Below are 24,953 nucleotides of genomic sequence, written 5' to 3' on the forward strand. Positions count from 1 at the left end.
AAAATAAGATAAAGTCTAGTAAGCTAATGATTATGATATCAGCAAGTGTTACCAAGCACTGATTAAGTGCCAAACACTCTCCTGAGTACTTTCAATAAAGCCAGTTTAGTCTATGCAAAAAGGATATTTTCTGATAACATAAAATAAGACATTAAACTCTGGAGGTACCGACTCTTACTCTGATGTCAAGGGGGCAGATTTGTAGTTTTGGAGAGGGAAGTGTGAGCAGAGCGCAGGTGGGGCTCAGGATCAGATGGTGGTGCTTCAGGCTTCTAGGATCCATCTCACCAGCCAGAGGCAGTAAGTCCCCAGAAATTATCCTCTTCTGGCCTTCCCCTCCGAAGGGGAGCAGAACAGAGAACTCTATTTAAAGTTTGGAAGGGTTATATATTTTTTCCCCTTGTTATTTTTAGAAGCTGAGATTCTTTTAGAAATGTTCTTTTTTTTCTTTTTTACAAGGTGCTGAGCAATAGATACAAGACCATATTTATAGTGTTGGAGAATTTATAACATTTCTATTTAGGAAGGGTTCAGAGTTTCTTACTATCTGATTTCAGCAACATCTCAAATTTTATCTTTTGGGGACAAGGAGAAACTGAGGCAAACAGAAGTGAGATGACTTCCACAGAATCCTTCCAGGAACCTGAAATAGAGGAAGATACATCCTACTCCCACTCTTCTCCTCAGCCAAAAGCTGAGACAAATGTCTTTGTGTCCCTCATCACAGTGTCCACATTTGTATAGTGTTTTCCTGAGTTTTCCATGTGTCCTGTTCTACTTTGTCTCCTTTGTTCTTTCCCAGTTGTATAGAGAAGAAAACAGATTCAGACAGGGGATGTGACTTGCACAAGGTGACAGTCCAGCCTCCATATGCTGCACTTTCCTTCACATGGGATTGTGTGCCCGACAGGACTCTGTTAGGATTTGAATGAACGAGTGAGTGAATGGATGAAGGAATGACTTTATCTACAGGCCGCTGACATGGGTTTCAAGCTCCATATGTGCAGCTGAGATTCCGTAGGTTGACTGGTTTAACAGGTAGAATGGTAGACAAGAAAGCCACTGAATTCACCCCTTCCACATGGTGACATCCTCAAGTGCCACAGCTTATAGTTGTGCCTGAGAAGAGCCTTGGACGAGGAGCCATGGCCAGTGTAGTTCAATCCTAGTTGGAATGGCCAACACTTACATAGTGCTGACCATATGGTAGGTCCAACTTTAGGTCCTTTGACTCATTGAATCCTCACAGTAATGTTATAAGAAGGTATTATTATTAACCCCACTTTACAGAGGAGAAATAGAAAGAGTTAAGTAACATGCCCAAAATGGTAGAGCTGGAATTTGAACCCTAGAGTCTATCTCCAAGACCTGTACTCCTATCACACTATATTGTCTCCATAAGGCCTCATTGTAAGCTCATGTTGTGTTCTGAGTTCCTATTTGCTACAAATAATATTTTGTGCACCAATAGACTCCTTGTTCATCTAGGTAACCAGGAATCAATCTCTGTGTTGTGTCCTGCTTTCCATTTTTTAGGAGAAAAAGAATGAGGTAAGAAAGAAATGTTGTACCTGTATGTCACATGATTATTTTAAGGAATAAATGAAGACAATATTTAGAGTCTAGCACATTGCAAACACTTACTAAACACTAGCTATTGTTGCTATAATTAATTTTGGAGGGATGGCATAGGGTAGCAGCCTCAGGGGCTGTCCTTTTGGATCCATGGGTTTTCACAGTCCAGCCAGCATCAGCCTTCAGCTAATTTCAGCAAACACATTTAGAGAGAAATGTAGGTCAGATGAAACCATTTGAGGTCCTAGGGGGAGGCTGACAGGGAGTGTGGAGAGAATTTCTTCTCACGTTCCGCTGCCTGTCACCACTTTCAGAAGGTTGCCTCCCACTCTAGAGCTTGCCGAGTCACTGTCCAGAGGTATGGCTGGCACTCCTTAAATTAAGTTCACCTGTATAATGGCTGAGGTGGCACCAAGTCTCCTGATGCCATCTCCATATTCAAGGCTTGGAAGGACAATGGCGAAGCTCCATATTCTAAGCAAGTGCTAAACCATCATGGATATTATTCTACCTTGAATACTCACCTGGGCTTGGTAGATTCACTAAGAGTGACTAAGAGTTGGCATACAACTAAACTCAGCTTTCTATGCCTGGCACAGAAAGGTTGTTTAATGTCCCATAATGTCTTCTCTCTCCCTCTCTCCCTCCCTCCTCCCCCTCTCTCCCCCTCCCCCATTCCTCTCTCTCCTTCCCTCCTTCCTTCTTGCTCTCCCTCTAATAATCAACCTAATCCATTTTGCTGCTGGAACTTTGAAGTAGAAGCTCCTTCATATCTTGCTTCATTCAGTTTCTCTTTGTTTAAGAAATTTCCACCCCACCTCTCACATCCCCCCCCCTCCAAGTGGCAGTCAGTCAGGTTCTGCAACAGCCTGTGACCCTGCACTGACCAAATGGTACTGAGGAGACCCAACTCCTCATGAGTCTCTGCACTGCCTACAACCCCCACCCCATGTCAGCAAGAGACAATGCTGAGAATTAGACTTGTACTTGGTGTATCTATTTGATATTTCCTGAATGAAAGTTGGTGCTAGAGTGACTTCCTTTTAGAATTTTAATTCCATAAATAATGCTAAATCCCATTTATCAAGTATGTACATGCAATAAGTATGAATCTAAGCACTTTACATATGACATTTCATTTAATTACCATAATAGCCCTGTGAGTAGATCATATTCTTATCTTTGTTCAGTAGATGAGCATTGTCCAGGAGAACTTTCCGTGATGATAGAAAGGTTCTTTTGGTACCGTTCAGTACAACAGCCATTAGTCATAAGTGGCTATTGGTACTTCCAACGTGGCCAATGCAACTGAGGGATCAAAATTTTAATCTTATTTATTTATTTTTTTTAAGTTTTTGAAAGCTTATTTATTTATTTTGAGAGAGAGAGAGAGAGAGAGAGCGCACCAGCGAGCAGGGGAAGGGAAGAGAGAGAGGGAGAGAGAGAATCCCAAGCAGGCTCCATGCTGTGAGCACAGAGCACAACGCGGGGCTTGAACCCACAAACCACAAGATCATGACCCAAGCTGAAACCAAGAGTTGGACACTTAACCAACTGAGCCACTCAGGCACCCCTTAATCTCATTTAAGGTAGCCACATATGATTTGTGGCTACCATATTGGACAGCACAGAAATATAGATACAATTCTTCACAGCAGGGTCACCAATGTGTATCAGATTGAGAGATGGCAATTTCATCTTGGACCCCATACTTTGGGAGAATCATTTTGCTTCTCAACTGAAGAATGGCTGTGGGCCTGAAACAAGCTGTCTGATGGGTGCTCAGAGCTCAGAACCCAGCCCCGTTGTGGATCCTGGCCTGTGGCCATCCCAAAACGAAGTATCACCTACCCAGGTAACAACTTTGATCTTTTAAGTAGAGTGGAGTTTCTGAAAGGATTGTTTACTAGAAATGATTTACCTTAGGTCCCAAATGAGTTCTTCAGAAAAGGAAAGTGTTAACAAAGTAGACACAGGAGTGTAGGTTATGAAGGCAACAGGTAACAGAAGGTGACAAGGTAAACCTGCCAGCAAACAAATGCCATCGAGCCAAAGAACTTTGATGCCAATAAAACAAAGCTCTCTAGCAAAAATAGTAAAGGGAGTGACTCTGTCACCTGGCCCAGGCTGAACTCTGCCCACCCTCTGAATGATATATTTAGCCTGTGTCTGAATGCCAAGATGCTGACCCTGATGCTCCCTCATCTAACAGCAGCCTTCAAAATGATTGCAGGAATCACTCCAAAACATAGCAAGTGATGTTGCATTGGAAGACACCCCTCCCGAAGCGATTGCAGGAGAATGCCTGGTTTGGTACCACTTCACAGAGGGTATTTGTTAAGATTCCAGGAGTTCTTGCATTATATGTGCTTCTGGCATCCATAAGATAACATAGATTGTCCCAAAATTTGCCTCGAGAAAGGACTTCACAGTGCAGAAGTTGGGAAGATTACTTAGTATGACTATTGCTGATGGCTTCTGTATTAGGGTTCTCCAAAAAAACAGAAACAATAGGGTGTGTGTGTGTGTGCGTGTGTGTGTGTGTGTGTATGTGTATGTGTATCTATTATATATCTATATATCCTATAGGATATTACCCATATCAATCAGGCAGAGAAAGAGCAAATTCTCCCTCTACCTTTTGTTTTATTCAGGTCCTCAGTGGGTTGGATGGTGCTTATTCACACAGGGATCAGAAATCTGCTTTATTGAACTCAATTCAAATAAATGTTAATCTCATCTGGAAACACAGACACACTTAGAACTAATGTTTAGCTAAATATCTGGGGACCCCTTGACACAGTCAAGTCATAAAATTAACCATCACACCTTTCTTCTGTACAAATGATGTTTCAGACCCTCCAGAGGGCCCCTCTCGCAGAATCAGAGAACACGGACATCAAGAAGCCCCTATCTGCATGCGTGGTCTGGGGGCGGTGGAGAGATCTGAGCACTATGGAGCCACATTGCCTGGTTCACAGCCCTCTCCCTGCAGATCTGTAATCAAATTGCTCAGCTTCCCTGAACCTGCCCCCTTTCCCTGGCAGGGCTTCAGAATCTTCTGTGTTACTGTGTAAATGCTGAACACTACCTCCAGTTAACCTACTAAATCCAGGCTGTGAGAGGCAGCAGCCAGCAGCCTCCAGGGCAGCGAAGGTCTCAGGTGATTCTGAGTCATACTCAGGGTGGAGACTACTACTTGCCAGTCTTGTCACACTTCACTGTCCTGGTGTGCCCATCCCACCTGGTGACGCCTGCGGACATTGCCATCTTCCCAGTCATCTTTTTTCTTTTTAAGTTTTAATTTAAATTCCAGTTAGTTGGCACAGCATAATATTAGCTTCAGGTGTACAACTTATTGATTGAACACTTCCCTACAACACCCAGCGCTCATCACAAGTGCACGCCTTAATCCTCTGTTTCTTGGTTTGCCTCTCTTTTTTTCCCTATGATCATTTGTTTTGCTTTTTAAATTCCACATATGAGTGAAATCATATGGTATTTTCTTTCTCTGACTTATTTTGCTTAGCATAATATACTCTAGCTATGTTGATGTCATTGCAAATGGCAAGGTTTCATTCTTTTTTATTGCCAAGTAATATTCCAGTGTGTGTGTGTGTGTGTGTGTGTGTGTGTGTGTGTGTGTGTGTATCACATCTTCTTTATCCATTCATCTTTACCTATTCTTTCAGCAAATCAGCCCAGCAGGCTAAAATGCTTCTGGGTGTAATTTCCATCTCTTCCTACCTCTGCACTTTTTAGATCATCGAGCACCTCTCTAAAACCCAGGGTGGGGAAGGAATGGGCAGCTCAGAGGATAGGAGATATAGATGCTGGTATTGTGCCCAACATTGATGAAGACAATTCCAGTGTTTGCCAGTAAACTTTATGTTGAATATTGATTTGCAATAAATAATTGCCATTTAATTTTCATAGCATTAAAATAGTTTTCTGTTCCTAATTAACTACAATTTTTTTATTTTAATTTTTAACATTTTGGTAAATCAGAGAAAGTTGTGCATTTATTAAATGCCTGTGTGGCATTCATTAGAAGGATATAAATTGTTTTTCCTTTGGTGCATGTAAATGCTATTTTATATTATTATATATACTGATACAAAATCAGCGTCCTTCATTTCTAGGGCAAACCCTACTCGATTATAGTGGGTTAGTCTTAATAATTTCTTGTTCATTCATTTGCCATGTGTTTTATTTTGGTATATTTCATAAGTGAAATCAGTCTATAATGTGTGTATGTTCTTGTGCTTTCACTGTCCCAGGCTATGCTGGCTTTTTAAAATAAATGGTGGCAGGATTTTTCTTCCTTCCCTTCCTTCCCTTTCTTTTCGCTGAAACTGTAAGTGATACAAGAATGGTCTATTCCCTGAAAGTGTGAGAGAACTCCACAGGAAATCCTATGTACTTGAAAGCCTTCACAGAGCTGTCAGGGAGATATTCTTTGATCATTTGAAAATACTATTGCAAAGTTATCTTTTAAAGTTTACTGACTAACTTGAATCATTTTTGGCCATGCTAATTTTAGTCGGATAATCATCACTATTTTTAAATTGATTAGTATAGAATTTTATGTCATGTTTTTATATTGCTAAAATCTCATTTTTATTTCTAATTTTAGTTGGGTTTCCCTACCATATTTGTTAAAGGTTGGGTCTATGTAAACCTTCTTCCCCAAATGGAGCGAGTTACTTGCTTTATTGGTCTTGCTGTTTTTCTATTTTAGAATTCACTAATTGTCTTTTATCATTTTTTTCTGCCTCTATTTGAGGCTCTTTTTGTCTTTCTAACATCTATGAGTTGATTGTTTAATTCATGTTTTTTTCTATCATGTTTAATAATGAATGCATTTGAGGCTCTGGGTTTGTGAGTATGGCCTTTTGAATTTTGCAAATATTACAGAAGGGAATCAATATTTATTGAACATGTACCTTGTCCAATGTCCCAAGGATCCACATCCTTCCTCATCTGTTAGGTGGAAAAACTCCTGCTTAGCAAGGCTAGTGGGATACGATGGGTGAATAAAGCCCCTGGACCTCAGCGAGGTAGTCAGTACCTCAATGGGTTTGCCACCGGAGTCTCCCTTTCACACATGAGGAAACTGAGGCTCAGATAAGTCAAGGAAGTGGTTCAAGGTCACCCAGGGAGAAGGCAGGGCAGGGTTCCACCCTGGGTCTGTCTCCATGACTCTCAGCACGCCCACCCCCCTTCTGCAGTCACACTGCAGGGAAAACCAGAGCAAACAGCAGAGGAGAGCTGGGGCTTCGGGCAGGTCAGGAAAGTTGAGCAAAGCTATCTTTGTTCCCCATCCAAGCCCACTGGCCTCCTGTCTCTTTAATTCCTGTGAGTGGAAGATCTTAAGCATCTGCTCAGTGACAGCAAATGCCAGTGAGATCTTTACCTCCTTTCCACAGTAGAAGGGCTGGGGACAGCTGGGTGAAGTGCCTGGAGTTGTCCTGGAACCGGGACACCCACTCCCCCCATGGCCCTGCAAAGAGTTCTGTGCTGCTGGCTTGTGTTGGGGGAGGTCCCTGCGTCCCCCCAGATACGGGTACTTAGCTGCCCAGCTTGGAGCCCAGATGTGGGGAAAGGGCAGGCCAGCTTGGTGCCTCTACCTGGGGAGGGTCTGAGCCTGAGTGCACCTCTCCTGGTGAATGTGAGACGGCCAGTTATTTGTAGAGAAGGTAGTGGGAACAGGTTTAGTGAGGCAATTACCCCTCCCACACAAGCCGGGCTGAGGTGTTTGCAGACCTGCACGCCTTTGTTTGCCTCTTGGCATCTCTACCAGGAAACTGGCAGTTTCTGAAGGGCCGACAGGTCTCTCAAAGCACAGGACTCTGTACATTCATGGCTGTTGAGCAAATAAATCCACTTCCACTTTGCGGACCTGTTCTCTGGGGGGACTTATTCGTCAATGTGAAAAGAAATGATACAGGAACAATGACTGAAGTATGCAAATGCAGTAGAAATCTGGGGACAGTTGCACAGAGAGGGTGCTGAGGGTAATCCTGCAGACTTCCAGTAGGGAAAACCTGGGGGCTCCCTGGGGCTCCTTGACCCATGGGAGCCCCTTCCAGAACTCTCACAATCCTTGTGTCTGCTGGGAGTTCCCCAAATTCTCCCTAGATATTGCAGCACTACAGAATCCTCTCGCAAACCCCTTTCTGTGGCTGCCACGCGCTTTGTGTGTTAGAGGTTGGGGCACGACTGGGCTCCAAGTAACAGTACCCAAGACAAGGGACCTGGGGTCTTCTAGAATCAGTTTGTGAGTTAGCCCAGGAGTGGACAAAGGTCGGAGTAACACATCTTGCATCTGGTAGAGCGCGTGGCTGGACTCGAACCTGGAGCCCAGAATGCCCTACTGCTGAGAGAGGACATGTCACAATGAATGCTTTATTATGTTTATAAAAGGGTCCTCTAACAAATGTATCTTTTTGTTTGTTTGTTTATAACCTGTTACTACAACACTGCTAGTTGGGACTAGGATGGCTGACTATTTGATGTAAGGATCCTGAGCCTTGATTTATGTTTATCTTTTCCTGCATTTTGCTTGTACATTTATTGCCTGTCTTGTCAGTTACATATATGCCCCTTTGACATCTGCCTTCCTGATAGCAATCAAACCTGAAGAATGAGGGGAACTTTTCTAACTCGGATTTTAAGCACCTGTTTAAGAATTAACCTCTATCCCTCAAAGACAAAGTGAGTGATGTCGTGGGTACCACTTGGGGACACAGAGGAATGAAAGATGCTCATGGCTTTTCTCCCTCTTGCCTAAGGATATATTAGAGGGTAAATCAGAACCTCACTTCATCCTGGAAGGTGCAAGCAGATTTGACATCCAACAAGGAAAGGCCGGTAAGGACTCAACGTCTTTCCTCCTGGCCCTGGATCAGGGCAGACAGCCTGAAGTCAGCCTCCAGGTAGGGAGGGACAGAAGGAGGTGCCCACCCAGACCCACAGATTTATACCCCAGCTTCTGAGGAGGCAAGGTTGGCACCCTTGGTGCTGTGTGGTTGGACTATTCACACTGGCAACAAGATTTCCTGTAACTTCAGCTCTGGGCAGCTCTAGCAAGATGCGAATCAGAGGCAGGTTGTCCCAACAACCCTGCTGAGGCCTGGCTAGGGCTCACTTTTAGTTTTTTTTTAAGTTTATTTATTTATTTTGAGAGAGTGCACATGTAAGCAGGAGAGGGGCAGACAGCGGGAGACAGAGAATCCCAAGCAGGCTCCTGCACTGTCCATGCAGAGCTTGAGGTAGGGCTCGAACCCATGAACCCTGAGATCATGACTTGAGCTGAAATCAAGAGTCAGTCACTTAACCGAGTAAGCTACCCAGGCACTCCTGGATGGGGCTCTCTTGACTTCCCTCACCATCACCATCCCCCCCATCCCTTTTTACCTTCCTCATAGCCACCCCAACTCCCATCACCCCTACCCCACATCATCACCAGCTCCTTCTCTGTCTTGCTTGGAACTGGCCCCAGTGAACACTTCCCCAGTTCTCCTCTCTCAGGCAGAAAAGGAATGTATTATTCAGAAGAAAGTGTATGGATTCTGGTGACAAAGACCCACAAAATGTGTGGAGTGGGGCTTCCAGATGTGTTCAGTAGACCTCTCATGGCTTCTGTCCCCTCACAGGAGATTGCTGGTTCCTGGCAGCACTGGGCTCCTTGACACAAAACCCACAGCACCTGCAGAAGATCCTGATGGACCAAAGCTTTTCATGCCACTACGCAGGGATCTTCCGTTTCCGGGTATGTGCACCACTGGGACACTTCTCACCTAGGTTCTCTGTGAGCACAGGCAGGCGAGTATCTTGAATATTCTCATGGTCTGCTAGCCTACAATGGAAGGCTCACCCGTGTGTTAGTTACTTTGCGTACCTCTAAGAAAGGATTTGAGCTCAAGGTCTGGCAGCACATGGGAGAGCTGGGAGTTAAAACGTTTTCATGTAAGCAAATAAAAAGAAATAGCAGAAACACTTAGCAAAAAAAAAAAAGTCATTAATCAAGAACCCTGCACATCATAGAGCTTTTGTCTGTGTTGATTCCTGTGCTGTATCTTGCTATTTTGATTACAGTAGCTGTAGAGTAAGTTGCAACATCTGGCAGAGTAAGTTTTCCTTCCTTATCCGTTGTTCTTTCCTCAAAAATATCTTGGTAATTCCTGCGCTTTTATTCTTTGATGAGAATTTTAAAATCATTGTGTCTAATTAAAAAGAAAAGGCACTCTGTGATGCAGAGTGGAGTAGCACTAAATGTATGTATTTATTTGGAAACATTACACTTTTATTATTTTAATTATTCCTTTCCAGAAACATGGTATATCTTTCTATTCATTCAGAACTAGTTTTATGCCTTTCAATAAAATGTTATAGCTATGCTTCCACATTGGTGTCACACCCTTCTTGTTAAACGTATTCTCAAATATTTTACAATTTTGCAGCCAATGTGAATGAGATTTCCCCCTCATTTCATTTTTTTAATGTTTATTCATTTTTGAGAGAGACAGAGACAGAGTGTGAACAGGGAAGGGACAGAGAGAGAGAGAGAGAGAGAGAGAGAGAGAGAGAGACACAGAATCTGAAGCAGGCTCCAGGCTCTGAGCTGTCAGCACAGAGCCCAATGTGGGGCTCGAACTCCTGAACCGTGAGATCATGACCTAAGCCAGTCAGCCCACTCAATAGACTAAGCCACCCAGGCACCCCCCTCATTTCTATCTGGATGTTGCTGGTAAGAGGAAAGCCACTCCTTACTAAATACTAAATTGTATCTAGCCACCTTACCAAATTCCTTAATTAGTTCCAATTTTTTTTTCTTTAGTAGAGTCTGGATTTTTTAGTTAATGAATATTCTCTGCAAATAAAGATAATTTTGTCACTACTTTTATTATTTATAGAACTTACTTTGCCCTTTGTCCTTGTCCCATTAGTTAGAAGTTTGCAATTTTGAATAAGAGTGACAAGAATAAAGTCCTGCCTTTTCCTGGTTTTAGTGATGTTTTCTCCTGGTGTGCCATTGTTTTAATGCACTGTGGGATTCAATTTGCTAAAAATGTTATTAGAATTTTTGCATCTATATCACATGTAGAATTGGTTTTTAGTTGTTGTTTTTACCATGTTTGAGTTATGTTGGCTTTTTAAAATGAACCCACTGAGTTTTACATTATCTTGATCTGAAATAATTTGAACAATGGTTGTTAATCATGGATTATCTGATCTTTGAAAGTAAAATAGACAATAGTTAAAAGATCTGGAACCACTTCCTTTTTCAACATGATTTCTTTTACTCTTCCAATGTGTTCAACAGCTATTAAAATGCTTGTGTCTCTTATTTCTTCTGGGGTTAATCTTGAATTTTTTTTTTTTTTTTTTTTGCCAGGAAAACCAACTATTACTTCTCTCGGACCAAATTTATTGCCCAAAATTTGCTTATGTGATTGTCTGAAAATTCACTTAATTTCTTCTAATCTATGCTTAAATCCACTTTATCAATCCCTGTGCTATGTTTTTGTTTTTCCTTTTCTTCATAATACAGGTTTTCTTAACCAAAGCAATGTTTATTGGTTTTTGAACAAATCAACCTTTGATTTTCATTATTCTGTTTTTCTTTTGGAGTTTTGTTTTCTATATAACTAATTTCAATTTATTTTTATTAAGTACTGTTTACTTTCTGTTAATTTTATTGTTTTTTGTTTGTTTTCTGAAACTGTACACTTTTCTGTCTTTTTTATTTAATAATTAAAACTTTTAAAACCATAAATTTTTATATGAGATATTATCTATTTATAGGTTTTGATATAAAATGTCTTTTATTAATTTTAAGGCAATGTACTTTTAGTTTTGATTAAGCTTTGGTTATAGTTTATATTCTATTTATTAAACTATGATCAGAGAATATTCATAAAATCTCTACATTTGGGGAAATTATTCAAATTTTATTCATGGCCAAATCTACAACAATTTTTGCAAATGCTTCATGGACATATGAGAAGAATATCCAGTGATCAGAGGTTTTACATATGGAGTCAAGATTTCTGATTTGCAGATTGTTGTGTCTGCAGTTAGCTTTTTTTATCTTGACTTAATTTTTGTCTGCTTGATTTGTCAAATTCTAAAAGAGGTGAATTGAATTTCTTCCCCAAAGTTATACCTTGGAATGTCCTTCTTATGTTTTCAGATGTTTTAGCTTTAACCTTTTCCTGTTTTATTCTGTGGTGCCCAAAGGTTTATGTTCTTGCTATCTGCTTGTTGGAATAAAGCTCACATAATATCACTCTTTATTGTGTTTAATGTGTTGGGCTTTGAATTCTTCTCTATCTGATGCTCATATTGCTAATTCAGCTTCCTGTTATTTACATTTTTCTGTTCTATCTTTGTTCATCTGTTCCTTATCAATTTCACTTCCATATTTCTATAAATATACTTTTATAAAAGTATATTTTATTTTTTTTTAATTTTTTTTCAACGTTTTTTATTTATTTTTGGGACAGAGAGAGACAGAGCATGAACGGGGGAGGGGCAGAGAGAGAGGGAGACACAGAATTGGAAACAGGCTCCAGGCTCTGAGCCATCAGCCCAGAGCCCCACGCGGGGCTCGAACTCCCGGACCGCGAGGTCGTGACCTGGCTGAAGTCGGACGCTTAACCGACTGCGCCACCCAGGGACCCCTATAAAAGTATATTTTAAACTCCTTGCTCACCATTGTTTCTTTCACCCTTCATTTCCCCTTATCTTATTTCCCCTTGTTCTAATTTCATCCTCATTAGGTAGTAGTTCCTTGAATAATTTCCTCTGATCACATGAGTATTTTTCACTTGCCCTTGCTTAAGAATGATATGTCAGTTGGGTTTGAGATTCTTGGATCATATTCCCTTTCCTCAAGAGTCTGTAAACATTATTTCTTTGTCTTATAGCTTCCAATGTTGCAGAAGAAAAATCCAATGTCAATCTATGCTTTTGGCTTTGTATGCAACATGTTCTTTCAAGTTTATAAGAGGTACTTTCTCTCTCTCTCCTTGGTATTCAGAAATTTCTCTGAAGTATGCCCAGATGTGTGCCTTTTTGAAACTGATCTTGGCTGGAATTCATTGAGCCCTTTCATTCTGAAGACTTTACTCCTTTTTCTGCTCAGCTAAATTTCCCTTCATTTTTTTCTTGGTGTCCTCCTTTACTTTGTATTCTCTTCCTAAAGTCCAACTAATTGCATACTAGGTCTTCTAACAAGTTCCCAGGTGATGCTCATCCTGGTCGTCCAAGGATCTGACTAAGGAGTGAGCTAGAAGATGCAAGGTTTACTGTCTGAGCTCACCTTAGACTGCCAGTGTTGGTAGTAACAGGTAGTTAGGAGAAACTGAGGCACAAGCAGAACACTCTTTGCCCTTCTGAATGGTGAGAAAGTTCCACAATTCTCCATAAACAGCTGAGGTATTGATTTCTGTGCCTCTCTTCTTATCACTCTGAACTTGGCACTGCTTTCTGGAAAGAGCCCAGTGCCCAGGCAACATGGCTCCTTTGCTCAAAATATTTCTGGCTTCCCTCTGACACCTGGGTGTTGACAAAATGGCACCAGCATGCTTCTTGGAGGGTCCAGACACTATTCAGATGCCAGCCCTCCTCAAGTAGAGGTGAACCAGGAAATGCAGATTGGTGACCTCATTCTTGACCATTTGCATCCTTTCTGGGAACAATGATCTTATCTGGTGTTCCCTTTGTATAAGGAGAGCAAGTTTGGTCAGCATTACTCATGTGGGAATATTGGGGTGAAGGTGAATTCTAAGGGAGAACCAACCAGAGGAGCTCATTCAAGCCAGGACTCATTTCAGTCTATGCTGCACCAGGCACTATCCAAGGTCCTGAAAGAAGCTATTGAAAAATAGTTACTACTTTCAAAACTGATCTTACTTTCACAATATCATCAGATCCCAGTCACAGCCCTATGAGGAAGTTCATACTTTACCACCACTTGACAGATAAGGAAACTGATACCCAGAGAATTCAGTGTCTTACCCAACGTCTATTGCTCAGGTAACTAAAGGTAAAACCAGTATTCAAGCACAGTTCCACTAACTGGCCACTGTCTACTACATTTGCTATCCAGTTAAACCCCAAATCCAGATCAGGCTCTTTTTCCAGTACCCCACTTCTAGCTTTCCTTGGTGTGCCAAACATATTTCATGACCTTCCTCCTAGTAACACCCCTGTTGGCTTTTAACCTCACCTGTCTACACATTTTACTGCAGTAGGGACACAAATCCACAGCTGTGCCGGAACCAGCTTCAGTGCACTGAGTTCACTAATGACCGTGAAAACATCTTCTTTGCTTTGTCTCCACTGACATCTCTGTCTCAGTCTCCTCTACTGTGAAGTGCATCCTCAGCTGGATGAAACAGCCCAACATCTGGGACACCCAGATGTGGAAAAAGCCATGTGGATGGCTTCCCGTGACTGCTAAGCAGATGATAGATCACATCCACCCAGCTTTACTCTGAGCCCACCTGTCATAGGCTTGCCTTCATCAAGACTCAAGCCTGAAGCTGGAAGCCCTGCTGCTTATCCAGCACAGGGGAGACCAGCCAAGAAACTCCAAAAGGCTGGCTTTGTTATGAATTTTCCTCATTTGGTCATGTCCCCGGGTGAACCATTAAGAGTTGAACACTGAAGATTAAAGCAGTCTGTTTTGGAGAGAAACATCTGGTTCATTTGTGCTCTTAGCGGTAGCAGTGCTAGCCAGTTTGATTTCTGCTACTCTGATGGCAGGACATCTTCACATGAGCTGAGGAAGGCCAGAGCGAGGCTCTCACTGCTCAGTCCTCCAGAGCAAACTTCATCATTTGGCCTCTGGGCCTTTGCCCACACTGTCCTTGCCATCTGGGATGCCTTTCCTAACTCCTTGCCACCTGCTTAAATCCTGCCGCCTCCCTCAAGCCTTTAGCCCCTGGTAGGCTCTCCTGTCCCCCGTTACAATACTCTGTATCTACCATTCTCCTTGTTATTCAGCAACTGTTGCCCTTTTGTGCCCAAGATATACTTGGAGAGTCTCCTGTGTGTCTGAAGCTCATAAAGGACCCGCCAAAGTGAGGCCAGAGTTAGTAGCAAAGTCAAACAAAAACCCAAGTCTCCTTCCTCTCAGCATGTATTTTCTTTGACTCACTTGGCCTGTGACTCATCTGTCCAGTGAAGTTGACATGCCAGGCCCCTGTCCACTGACCTCGGCTGGGATTTTGTTCTGGATAGAGTTTGTTGTTATACTGGGGAGGTTATGCGGTGACAGTGGTTATTGTTTGGCATGGGTCAGGGGCCCTGGAGCTCCCTTCTGCCGCAGCTCTACTAAGGCATATATTCATCTCTCTTCTAGTTTTGGCAGTGTGGCCACTGGGTTGAAGTGGTGGTTGATGATCGCCTGCCTATCCTCAACAGGGAATATCTCTTTGTGCATCCTCGCAACAACAACCAAGAGTTTTGGCCCTGCCTGCTGGAGAAAGCTTATGCCAAGTAAGGATGGCCCACCCCTCAGCACAGGGCTTCAATGCTGGCCTTACCTGCCCAGCTGCTTGTCCTGATGGATGCTCCACAGCAGCTGGCCCAGGACTTTTGGCAGCTCTGCTGAATGCACATGATTCCCTGGGAGCATCAGAGCCTTTGCCACCTAGCTGGGCATTCTTCATAAACAATCACTGTACATAAGGCTCTGTTGGAGCCACGGGAGGAACCCAGAGGCACGTAACAAGGAGTGGGCAGGGCAAGGCTGGACAGAGATATGTACTAACAACACTATTATTTCAAGGGCTGGGATAAGAGCCCAAATAAAATATAATATCAGGTCAAAGTCTGATCAGAGGACAGAGAAAGAAAACAATCTTGACTTTCTGATTCATAGAGTCAGGCTTAGACTTTATAGAGGACATGGCATTGAGTGAGGCCTTGAAGGATGGGTAGAATTTCAGCAAGGAGAAAGGGGATATGTTGGAAGTTATTCCCAACTATTGGAAGGATTTAAGCAAAGACCAAGGGGCAGGACAGTTCAAAATGAGGTGGGGCAGTTGGGGGCCTGGAATGGCCACTATGAGATTGGATCTGTGTGGGGGGACAGGGCAGGAATTGCTGTTTATTATATGGTCCAAGAACCATGATTCAAAGACTACCTTCTAGTGTTAACAAGCTCAATGACTTATAAACACCCCAATTCATACATTTTATTTAGCCTCTTTGAGTTGCATCTATTCAGACAATGTTTATTAGGCATTTAACCATAGGCCAGGCACTGTGCTTGGAACTAGGATAAAGACTCTGAGACTGGCTTCAATAGGTGTGAGCAAAACTGTATGTTGTGTGGAAGATGTCACTGTCATAGAGACCTACACAGGTGAGGGACACATCAGAGCTAGAAATCAATGCTAGGGGACAAAAGGACCATCACTTTCAGGAGCAAATGAATTACTGGAGTGTCATAGAATCAGGTTCCCCAAAGATCACCATGACCCACCACGTTTTACAGATTGGGAAGCCAAAATTCCAAATAGTGATGTGATGGTAGTCACTAGATGGAATCTGCTGGGGTTTTCAGTTATTTGACCCAGGCACATCAGTTAGGAAGACTGAAGACCCTGCTGAGTTCAGTCCTATGCCATGAGGATGCCAACAACCCCACAGACCACCCCAGTCTCTACCCTTCTGGAGGTTACAATTTGAACAGCCATGCATCTCAAGAGGTTTTTTTTTTTTTTTTTTTTTTGTCAAGCCTACTTGTGAAAAACTAAAGCTGTTGCTCATTTCCAGTGTCAAGAAGAGCTGTTCATTAGCATTTGAGAATGAATCCGAGATAACAGCCAAGGTTGTTGAACCAATCCATATGTTTGGGGAGGTTAATTTGCTTCTAAGTGACTTACGCAAACACTGCCATTTCTTTCCACTGTGGATTCAGCCCTCCCCACTTCAGGGCTTTGCTTTTCTCTTATGTGAAAAGGGGAGCATGCCAGTTCACTTGGAGAATTAGAAACCTTGTGGAATGAAATGATGACTTTGACCCCATTTTGTTAACAGTCAACCTAAAGCAATCATTCAGCTTGAAAAGAAAATGGGAAAGTGGACCCAGAATCCACATTCTACTGCCTAAAGAAATCTAGTGAGGATAAAATGTTTCAAACTAGTAAGCTGTTTAAAAGCTTTCCCCTCCAACCAAAGAAGGAAATCATAGAATGCAGGAGTGAGCACAATAGAATTTGAGCTATCCGAGCTGGAGGGGACCTCTGTCAGTCTCGAGCCCTACCTCCTTCTTTGAAAGATGAGGAAACTGAGGCTCAGAACACTGAAATGAGCAGCCCAAGGTCAAGTGTTCCCCTTGTTGTGTGCTTTTCCATCATCCCTTGAGGCTGTCAGTTCTATAGGAAAAAGATTTGTCTCTTTGCTTCTTTGGGACTCAGTGTCTGGCACACAATTACCACAGCACAAACATGGAGAACGCATTCGTCCAGATGGAGATGACCCTCCTTCCCTCCCCCGCCAAGAATGTAGGCCAGTGAACACATGCATTCTAAACTTTCAACTCTCCTTGCAACTGGGGAGTCTGGAAACGAATCAGTCGAGTCAGATCTATGTTGGCAAGGTTTTGTCCCCAGAAGTCATAAAATAGGAGATTGCGGGACAAGATCTGATAGGCTGCATATCATCCTGTATGGAATCTTGGCAATTAAGAGTCACAGCATCTCAGCATCCTTTCTGGTTCTGATTTAGATGTCTAAATTCATCGCTCTTTCCTAGCATTGCTGGGCAGATAGACATTTCCCCCAAATGAAGCTGAAGCACAGAGACGAGAACAAGACGCTCTCAGAATTCCTGGGCTCAGGTGACAAGGTGTAATGACAGGTGTGGTGAACACAGTTCTATCTTTCTTCCCTTTCTGTTTCCTGTCAGCAAAGGGGGCTAAGAATAGTTGCCATGTTTCTGAAGCATCAGCAGTCTTTGTGAGCTCATGTTTGTGAAGCAGAGAGATAACTCCTTGTCAAAATACCCAGCTTCTGCTGAGACAGGCTTTGTGGACATTGTGGAGAGACAGTGAGAGAGGGGCGGCTGGCCTCCCCATGCATTGAGTATCTCTGTGGCAACTGTAGGTTGTTGTAAGCATAAGGTATCAGAGGAGGCCCATAGACACCAAAGCAGTGGGCCAATGTATCAGGACAGGGCCTGGGCTGCTTTTCTGGAATGGCTCTGATGCAGCCCTGTTTAAAGCCAGAGAGAGCTCTTGAGAGCATCTAGATGGGGCTGTTGCAGTGTGGGAGGTCACACTGGTGGGTTCTAGAATGGGCTCCAGAACCCCAATCTTTGTGAACTTCCAGTACCTTCAGCAAAGCCCCTCCTAATCTAGGAACCAGAGCCAGAATACATGTGGGGAATCAAGAGTCAGGCATTCAGCCCCAACTAGGCATGACCCTTTGGTAATGGTCATTGAATTTGACTTTGAATTGAATAAGGTCATTGAATAAGACTTTGAATTTGACTAAGTAAATACCCCAGAGATAAGAGTCTAGGGAGATAGGAAGATAAGATTAAGAACCAGTTTTAACAAGTTGAGATCAATCTGTCACATGGCAGTTTCTGTAGAAGGGCTCTTCTGTGTATCTAGAGCTTTCTTTTTTTTTTTTATTTATTTATTTTTGGGGCAGAGAGAGACAGAGCATGAACGGGGGAGGGGCAGAGAGAGAGGGAGACACAGAATCGGAAACAGGCTCCAGGCTCTGAGCCATCAGCCCAGAGCCCGACGCGGGGCTCGAACTCACGGACCGCGAGATCGTGACCTGGCTGAGGTCGGACGCTTAACCGACTGCGCCACCCAGGCGCCCCGAGCTTTCTTTTATAAAAAAACTCTTTTAAGCCTTCCATGGCATTTGTGCCTGGGACATTGTCCTGCTTTGACTGGCTACTTGACATGTATTTGCTGAAGCGAACTTATGTGAATTCTGAGTGACACCCAGTGGCAGAGGTGGAGATATAGTGAGATAAGAGGGTCTGGAAGACCCCACAAGCCTACCCAGTCAACCTTACTGTTTCCAAGTGAAGGACCAGGAAGGGAAGGCTGAAGGCCCCCTGGAGGGGCAGCAGGGAAGATCTCAGACCCAGACCCCCTCCCTGATTCACAGGACAAGAAAGAAAGCCATGGTCAGAGATTCCCCACATTGCCACCAGCTTGTGAGGGTCTTGGCCTTGGCTTATCCCTCCAGGGACAGAAGAGAAGGTCTCTGGTGAGAAGGCTGAGTGACAGGGGCAGTGGTGAGGAAGTCTCCCACTGGGCAGCTCTGAGACCAGAAGGCAGGGTCTTCTCCCCACTCCCTGCCTGGCCTCAGCTCCATGTCCTTTATGGGTTTTCATTGCCTGTATTTTAGGGTTCCCTGGGAGCCTTTTCAGTTGACCCCATTGACAGGAACTTGAGTTCTCAAAACAATTCTGCCCTTGTCTGGCCTGCTTCAGTGGTCCATCTAGCCTCTCTTCCAGGAGTACCATCGCTGGCTCCCTTCCACCATGCTTTTTTGGCTCGGGGATTCTTCCTCCCTGGAATGCCCATCCCACTGTCCTTACCTGGATAAACTCAGAGGTGTGCTCCTCCCTGAGCTCTCCCTGGGCCCTCAGGCATTTCTTCTCTGTTCCAAGATGATCCACTCACTCTCATAGCAAACGGAACCCCAAGGGCAGAAAGTAGACATTCTAAGGAAAATGTCCCCATGGCAGAGGGCTGTTGCAAAGAAGTAACAGTTGTGGAGGTAGAAGCAGAGCGAGGGTGGCCTTGCTGAACGAGGGTGGCCTTGCTGTGCCTGATAGTGATGTAACAAGCATGCACTCTGCAAGCCAGATACTTTCTGCATGTCATCCATGCAAGAACTGGCAGAAGGGGCACAGTAGCCCATCGAGGCAGGGACTGTTACATGCCCACTCCCCAACTGAGCAAGGGGAGCCTTAGAAAGTCTCAGCTTCCTGCCCAGGATTGAGAGCTCATGTGAGGGGAAGCCAGGAGTTGAACGTGAGTGGTTTGGCTCTTAAATTCGGAATCTGTCGGCCTCTCTAGTGAGTGACTAGGGCTACTCAGGTTTGGGGGATAATGGGGAGGAAGTTAAATGAGGTGATAACCCTGGGAAGGGGCAGAAACCCCACACAAGAGTGGGAAGAAGTGCTTTACAGAACATGTACGAGGGTTCCAGGTGGCTTGCTTTGAAGTCATGTTGTGTAGGACTTGTCCTCACCTGTGTTACCTTCAGTCAAGTTGACTAACATCCCTGATGATCCTGGGATGAGTGGGTTAGTCCTGAGAGTAGGAATTCTGGACCATGCTTCACACTACATGAGAACAGAGGCTGCATGTGTCCACAGCAGGCATCAGGGTCATTGGCTGAGCTCTTGGAGGGCAGGGACAGGGGGTTGCCCATCTTTGAACAGCCTGTGCCTAGCACAGTATCCCTCACATGAGTACTTACCACTATCATTAAACTGAACAGGAAACAGTGGACATTCATCACCAGAATATCCAGTGTTTATTGAGGGCTTGCCACATGCCAGGTTAAATAACTTGTCCAAGGTTAAACGGTTAAATATAAGGAGATGTTGGGATTCAGCCCCTGCCCTGTGGCTCCAGCACCTGCACTCTGACCTCTGCATAATACTGCTGCTTGTGAGGCCGCCCAGCCCCAGCTGAGCAGGGGAAGGACAGTGGCGCTTTGCTGGAAACGCCATCGTCGTGAATGGAAGGCAGGTGGCCCTAGTGCAGGTGCAGATCAGGCATTCCTTCTCTGGGCAATATGCGGATGTCAGGTGGGCAACCTCCCTGCCTGGCGCATCTCACCAAAGTCGCCACAGGGGCGGTTGTGACTTTCCCCCTCCCAGGTTTCATGGGTCCTATCTCAACCTGCACTACGGCTTCCTTCCTGATGCCCTGGTGGACCTCACAGGAGGCGTGGTCACCGGCATCGACCTGCACTCCTTTCCTTCTGACCTGGTGATGATACTGAAGACAGCAGCCAAGGCAGGCTCCCTGGTGACCTGCGGCACCCCGGCCTCGGTGAGTAGACTCCCGACACTGGGTGGAGCCCTTCCTCGCCCAGGAATGTCCAGCCACCAACCCATTCAGGTAGTCAGGGGCATGGCCAAGCAGACGTCACAGAGCATGGAGACCATCCTTCACTGAGGCCGCCTGATTGAATCCTCACAGCAGCCCTCCCTCTGGGAGAAGGGTTGCAGAATTCACTTACAGAAGAGGAAAATGGGCTCAGAGAAGCCAAGTAAAACACTCACCATCACACAGCCAGCAAGTGGCTGATCAGGGTTCAGATGCTGCTGCCTGACTCCAAAGCCTTTACCTAGTGCTTTCATGTGAGCAGTGGGGTCTGGAGTCACTGGGCCACTCTTTGATTCTCACCAGCTCCAAAGACAGCATCCCAAGGTCAGTGTGTCCCATTTTGAAAAGCTTGGGTGATCCTCCAAATTATTTCGGAGTCTATTCTGAGACAGCCAGCCCCCTATCCGTGAGGATGTTTCCTTCACCCTGTAAACACATGAGCTTTGAGTCACACACCCCAATCTGAAATGCCACCTGAAAACTAATATGCATTTTGCACCCCAGTTAGTTACTCATGGCACGGGGGTGGTGGGTATTCCCGACTCCCCCAGAATGCCCCACTGACGTGTTTTGTGCTGTGTGTCATTGGTGACCAGTGACTGGAGGAGCACACAGTCCAGGTCAGCCTCGGGACTCAGTGGGGTTCTGTCAGTAATGGGGCAGTCCCCTGAGGTACGAAATGCTTGGGGCCTCAACCACCCAGCAGCCTTCAAACTCTGCCTCTCTAGAAAAGAGTTCCAAGAACATATGCCGTTCCAGTGTGAGTCAGTGGGATGCTTTTCATCCCACCACAGCTTAGCTGCTCATTGAATTGTGCTTTTCTATTTTTCTGAAGAGCCTGTGAATGCTTAATGCTTGGTCTGCTTTCGTCCTTTAAAGCCAACAGGTGAGGCCAGGAGAATGGAAGACGGCCTGGTGAGTCAGCATGCCTACACAGTGACTGGAGCCGAGCGGGTAAGGCTTCCGGGGGTTGAGCCCTGTTTTCTTGCTCCTCTAAGCAGGGGTCAGCATCACATGCCTTCAGCAAGCTCAATGTGGACGGCCTCGAATATTCCTTCTATTCATCCAGAAACTCTGGTGCCGGCATCTTTATCCCCAGATGCCTACTAGCGATCTTGCCATTCTTGACCTGATCTCAGGCAGGCTGAGTGTGTAGCTAGACTGTGGGATTAGCCCCAAAAGAAAACAGAATGAGCCACCCAATTGCCTGGGGCAAGTTTTGCTCTGAAAGGGTTTTATTTGTTATGTGTCAACTAAACTGCTACCACAAAGACACTCCAAAATACAGGGGCTCAAACAAGGTTCATTTCTCTCTGAGGTAAGCGGGCAAACCCAGAGCTGACAGGTGGGTCTGTCATCTGCAACATGGGGCCTCTACCCGTGAGCCCAGGGCAGCTGCTCCAAGTCCCTCCTCTCCCAGCCAGGGAAGAGACCAGGGAACAGTTATACATCCATAGAGAAGCACGCATCACAGAACACACACACACACACACACACACACACACACACACACACCATTTCCTCTCAGATCCCATTAGTCTGAAATCAACCAAGTGCCACACTGAGGCCCAAGGGAGTCTGGGAAACATACTCTCTAGCTAGGCCACCATATGCCCAGCTAGACTTTATTCCCATGGAAAAGGGGGAAGCAGAGGAGGAGGACAGTTCTTCCCATTGATGCAGAAACTGACTTTAGGTGGACGAAAGTATATGTGATTACTGTGTGCAGTATCATTTGGTCTGGAAAACACTGCTAAAGTCCAGCCTCCTCCATCCATAATTGAGAAGCTGAGGCCTGCGAGGGGAAGGTCAGGGTTAACACAGCTACTTGAAATGGCTGGGCCTAGACATCATGTCTCCTCAGTTCCTCTGTGCTTATCACACAGCTGTGTGGTTTCCCACACACAGTGATTTCCCACACACGTTCCCCAGTCTTCTCTATTTCCCGCAACTCATGGGGTCTGATGATGTCCTCTGGGCCCTGAGAGACAGTGTTCCAAGCTCCAGGGTACATTTTTCACAGGTATTTATGAGCCATAAAACGTATGGTGTCGGGTTCTATTTCTGGCATGCTTTCTTACATTTGCCTTCCTTCTCCCTGTATCCGTCCACCTCCTGTCCAGGGACCTAAGGTTAGTTGATTCATCGTTTTGTGTTTTGGCAAGTGTTCCACAAAACAAAGATAGTATCTTCTGCCTTACGCTCTTCTCCTTAAGGAGATCCATCACAAAATGCTTCTTCTGCACAGCACCTGGGAGACAGTAGGTACCTAATAAATGCTCATTGGATTAATGGATGAGTACACTTGCATGACTGAATGAATGCATCTGTCTTTGGCCTGTGAAGATGATGTCACTGAACCTCCGCCTCCATCATAGAATGTATACGAGGAGCTCAAAATACATTTCTTCCCACAAACAAAGAGGAGGTTGTCCTGATTAACCCTGGCCAGAAGAGATCCTAGATGCAGCAGCCCCAGACTCTCCTCCCCTGAATTCTCCCAAGGCCGTCTCAGAATTCTCAGAGGGGATGACCAGTACCATCGTCACTCCAGGCCATACAGACACTCTGCTTCCCACGACTCCCTGTCCCAGGTGTGGAAAGTCTAGGCTACGGGTAGCAAATCGGTTTTCTCGTGTGCCAACCTGGATCCATTGGCAGTGCTGCTTGGATTATGTGTGAACAAGACTGTGGCACTGCTTCCAGATTTAGTGGAAAAGCTGTGATTGAAGAATGATATCGGTGCTGGGCATGGAATGAAGGAGCCATGGTACCTGCGTGCTGTCTCTGCCACTCCTGGAAAAGGCCATTTATACATGGAGACAGTCTTTGTTTCTCCTCTGAACACGGGGGAGAAGGGACTTGTGAATTAAGAGGTCCAGATGGCCATGGAATGTGTGTCCCCGCAGAGCTGGGCATGGGATAAAAGTGACTGCCAGGTTATAGAGTGACCATGTGAACACCTAGGGCTAAGCCCATACAGGTGAATACGGGAATCAAGGTTTGGGCTCCTGATGGTTCTGTTCATAGCCTGAATGTTGGCTCCCCCACAGCACACACTAGGAGTTGTTCTTATAACACAGTGAGTAGTCTAAACAGGACACCTCCCCTTTAGTGTTGGCCATCAAACTGTTTGTCCTGGATGGTCCATCCCCCCTGCCCCTCCCACCCCTCCTGCCACTCAGGGTCTGCTAACACCTCCTAGCATGTGCTGTAAGGAGTCCAGCCTGGTGAGATCCTCTGTGAAAGCAGTTTTCCAAATACCCTTGGGAAATGCTGCTCACTATATCCCCTTCTTGGAGATTCACAGTGGATATTAGCATGTTAAAGGCTCTAAGAAGGCCAGTACTGACAATACAGGGACAGCTTGGTCTTAATCTACCATTAATCATGAAACCACTTCTCAGAAGAATTATTAACAGCTTGCAGAACTAGCATTTAATAGAATACACATGAGGCAATATTATCCTACACTAGATAACGCGGGTCACCTCTCACCCAGGGATACCCTTTCTGAGGGAACTGACCAGGGCCAGGGGTATAGTAAGTAGCCAGGAGAGTGAAACACGTGCTCATTCTCAGAGGTAGTCGTGACCTTGGTCTTGAGTGTGACTCCCGAGCCTCCCTGCCAAGGCCCAGGAACTTGACTTGGTTAAAGATTTCTCCTCCAGAAAGAGGAGGTGACAACTGACCATGAGTGCTAAGATTAAACCAGCCCATAAATGCAGTGTGTTTTTTAATCTGCTCATCCTCCTCCGGGCGGGACACAGGAAGATAAATGAGATTGGCATATTTTATTATGCACCTAGCTCTGCGCTGCCTCCCCTGGGCAAGGGGGTGAGTGTTTATCTGCATGCCTCATTTAGCCCTGCTTACGGCTCCTTCCACTCACTGGCCGTTCGTCTCCCCTGTGCCCAACTGAGCCCCGACTATGTTAGGCACTGAGGGTGGCTCATTAAGCTTTCTGGGCCACCGGGCAACCATTTTTCATGCCCTTGCTCCATCAGGCACTGCCAGTTAATAAATCGACTGTGTGTGCAAAGCCTGGAGTGCCTAGGGGTGGGACAGAGAGGGGTGGGAAACCCGAGCATGTGCCAGGAGCCTCTCCTCTCCCATGTGGCATTAAAAGCCAAAGCACCTTCCCCTACGGCGCCAGCCAGATAGAAGTGGATGGAAAAGAACCTTCTCCAAGCCAAGTTCTTTGGCCCTTGTCTCACTGCGTTGCTCCTTCATGGCACTGCCCTGTTGGTGATGACATGGG

The 24,953-nt window shown here is 45.1% G+C and overlaps 1 protein-coding gene across 1 annotated transcript in view; it reads left to right on the forward strand.

The window, feature by feature from the left end:
* The window catches only part of CAPN13 (calpain 13), a 60,789-nt gene that overhangs the window by 1,042 nt on the left and 34,794 nt on the right, over positions 1–24,953 (forward strand). The window contains 5 exon segments of the mRNA XM_043553337.1: positions 8,370–8,448; positions 9,234–9,349; positions 14,951–15,087; positions 20,461–20,635; positions 21,572–21,646. Coding sequence (XP_043409272.1) covers positions 8,370–8,448; positions 9,234–9,349; positions 14,951–15,087; positions 20,461–20,635; positions 21,572–21,646 — 582 coding nt within the window.

Source organism: Prionailurus bengalensis, chromosome A3 (genome assembly GCF_016509475.1).
Source record: "Prionailurus bengalensis isolate Pbe53 chromosome A3, Fcat_Pben_1.1_paternal_pri, whole genome shotgun sequence".
NCBI classification, from domain to species: Eukaryota; Metazoa; Chordata; class Mammalia; order Carnivora; family Felidae; genus Prionailurus; species Prionailurus bengalensis.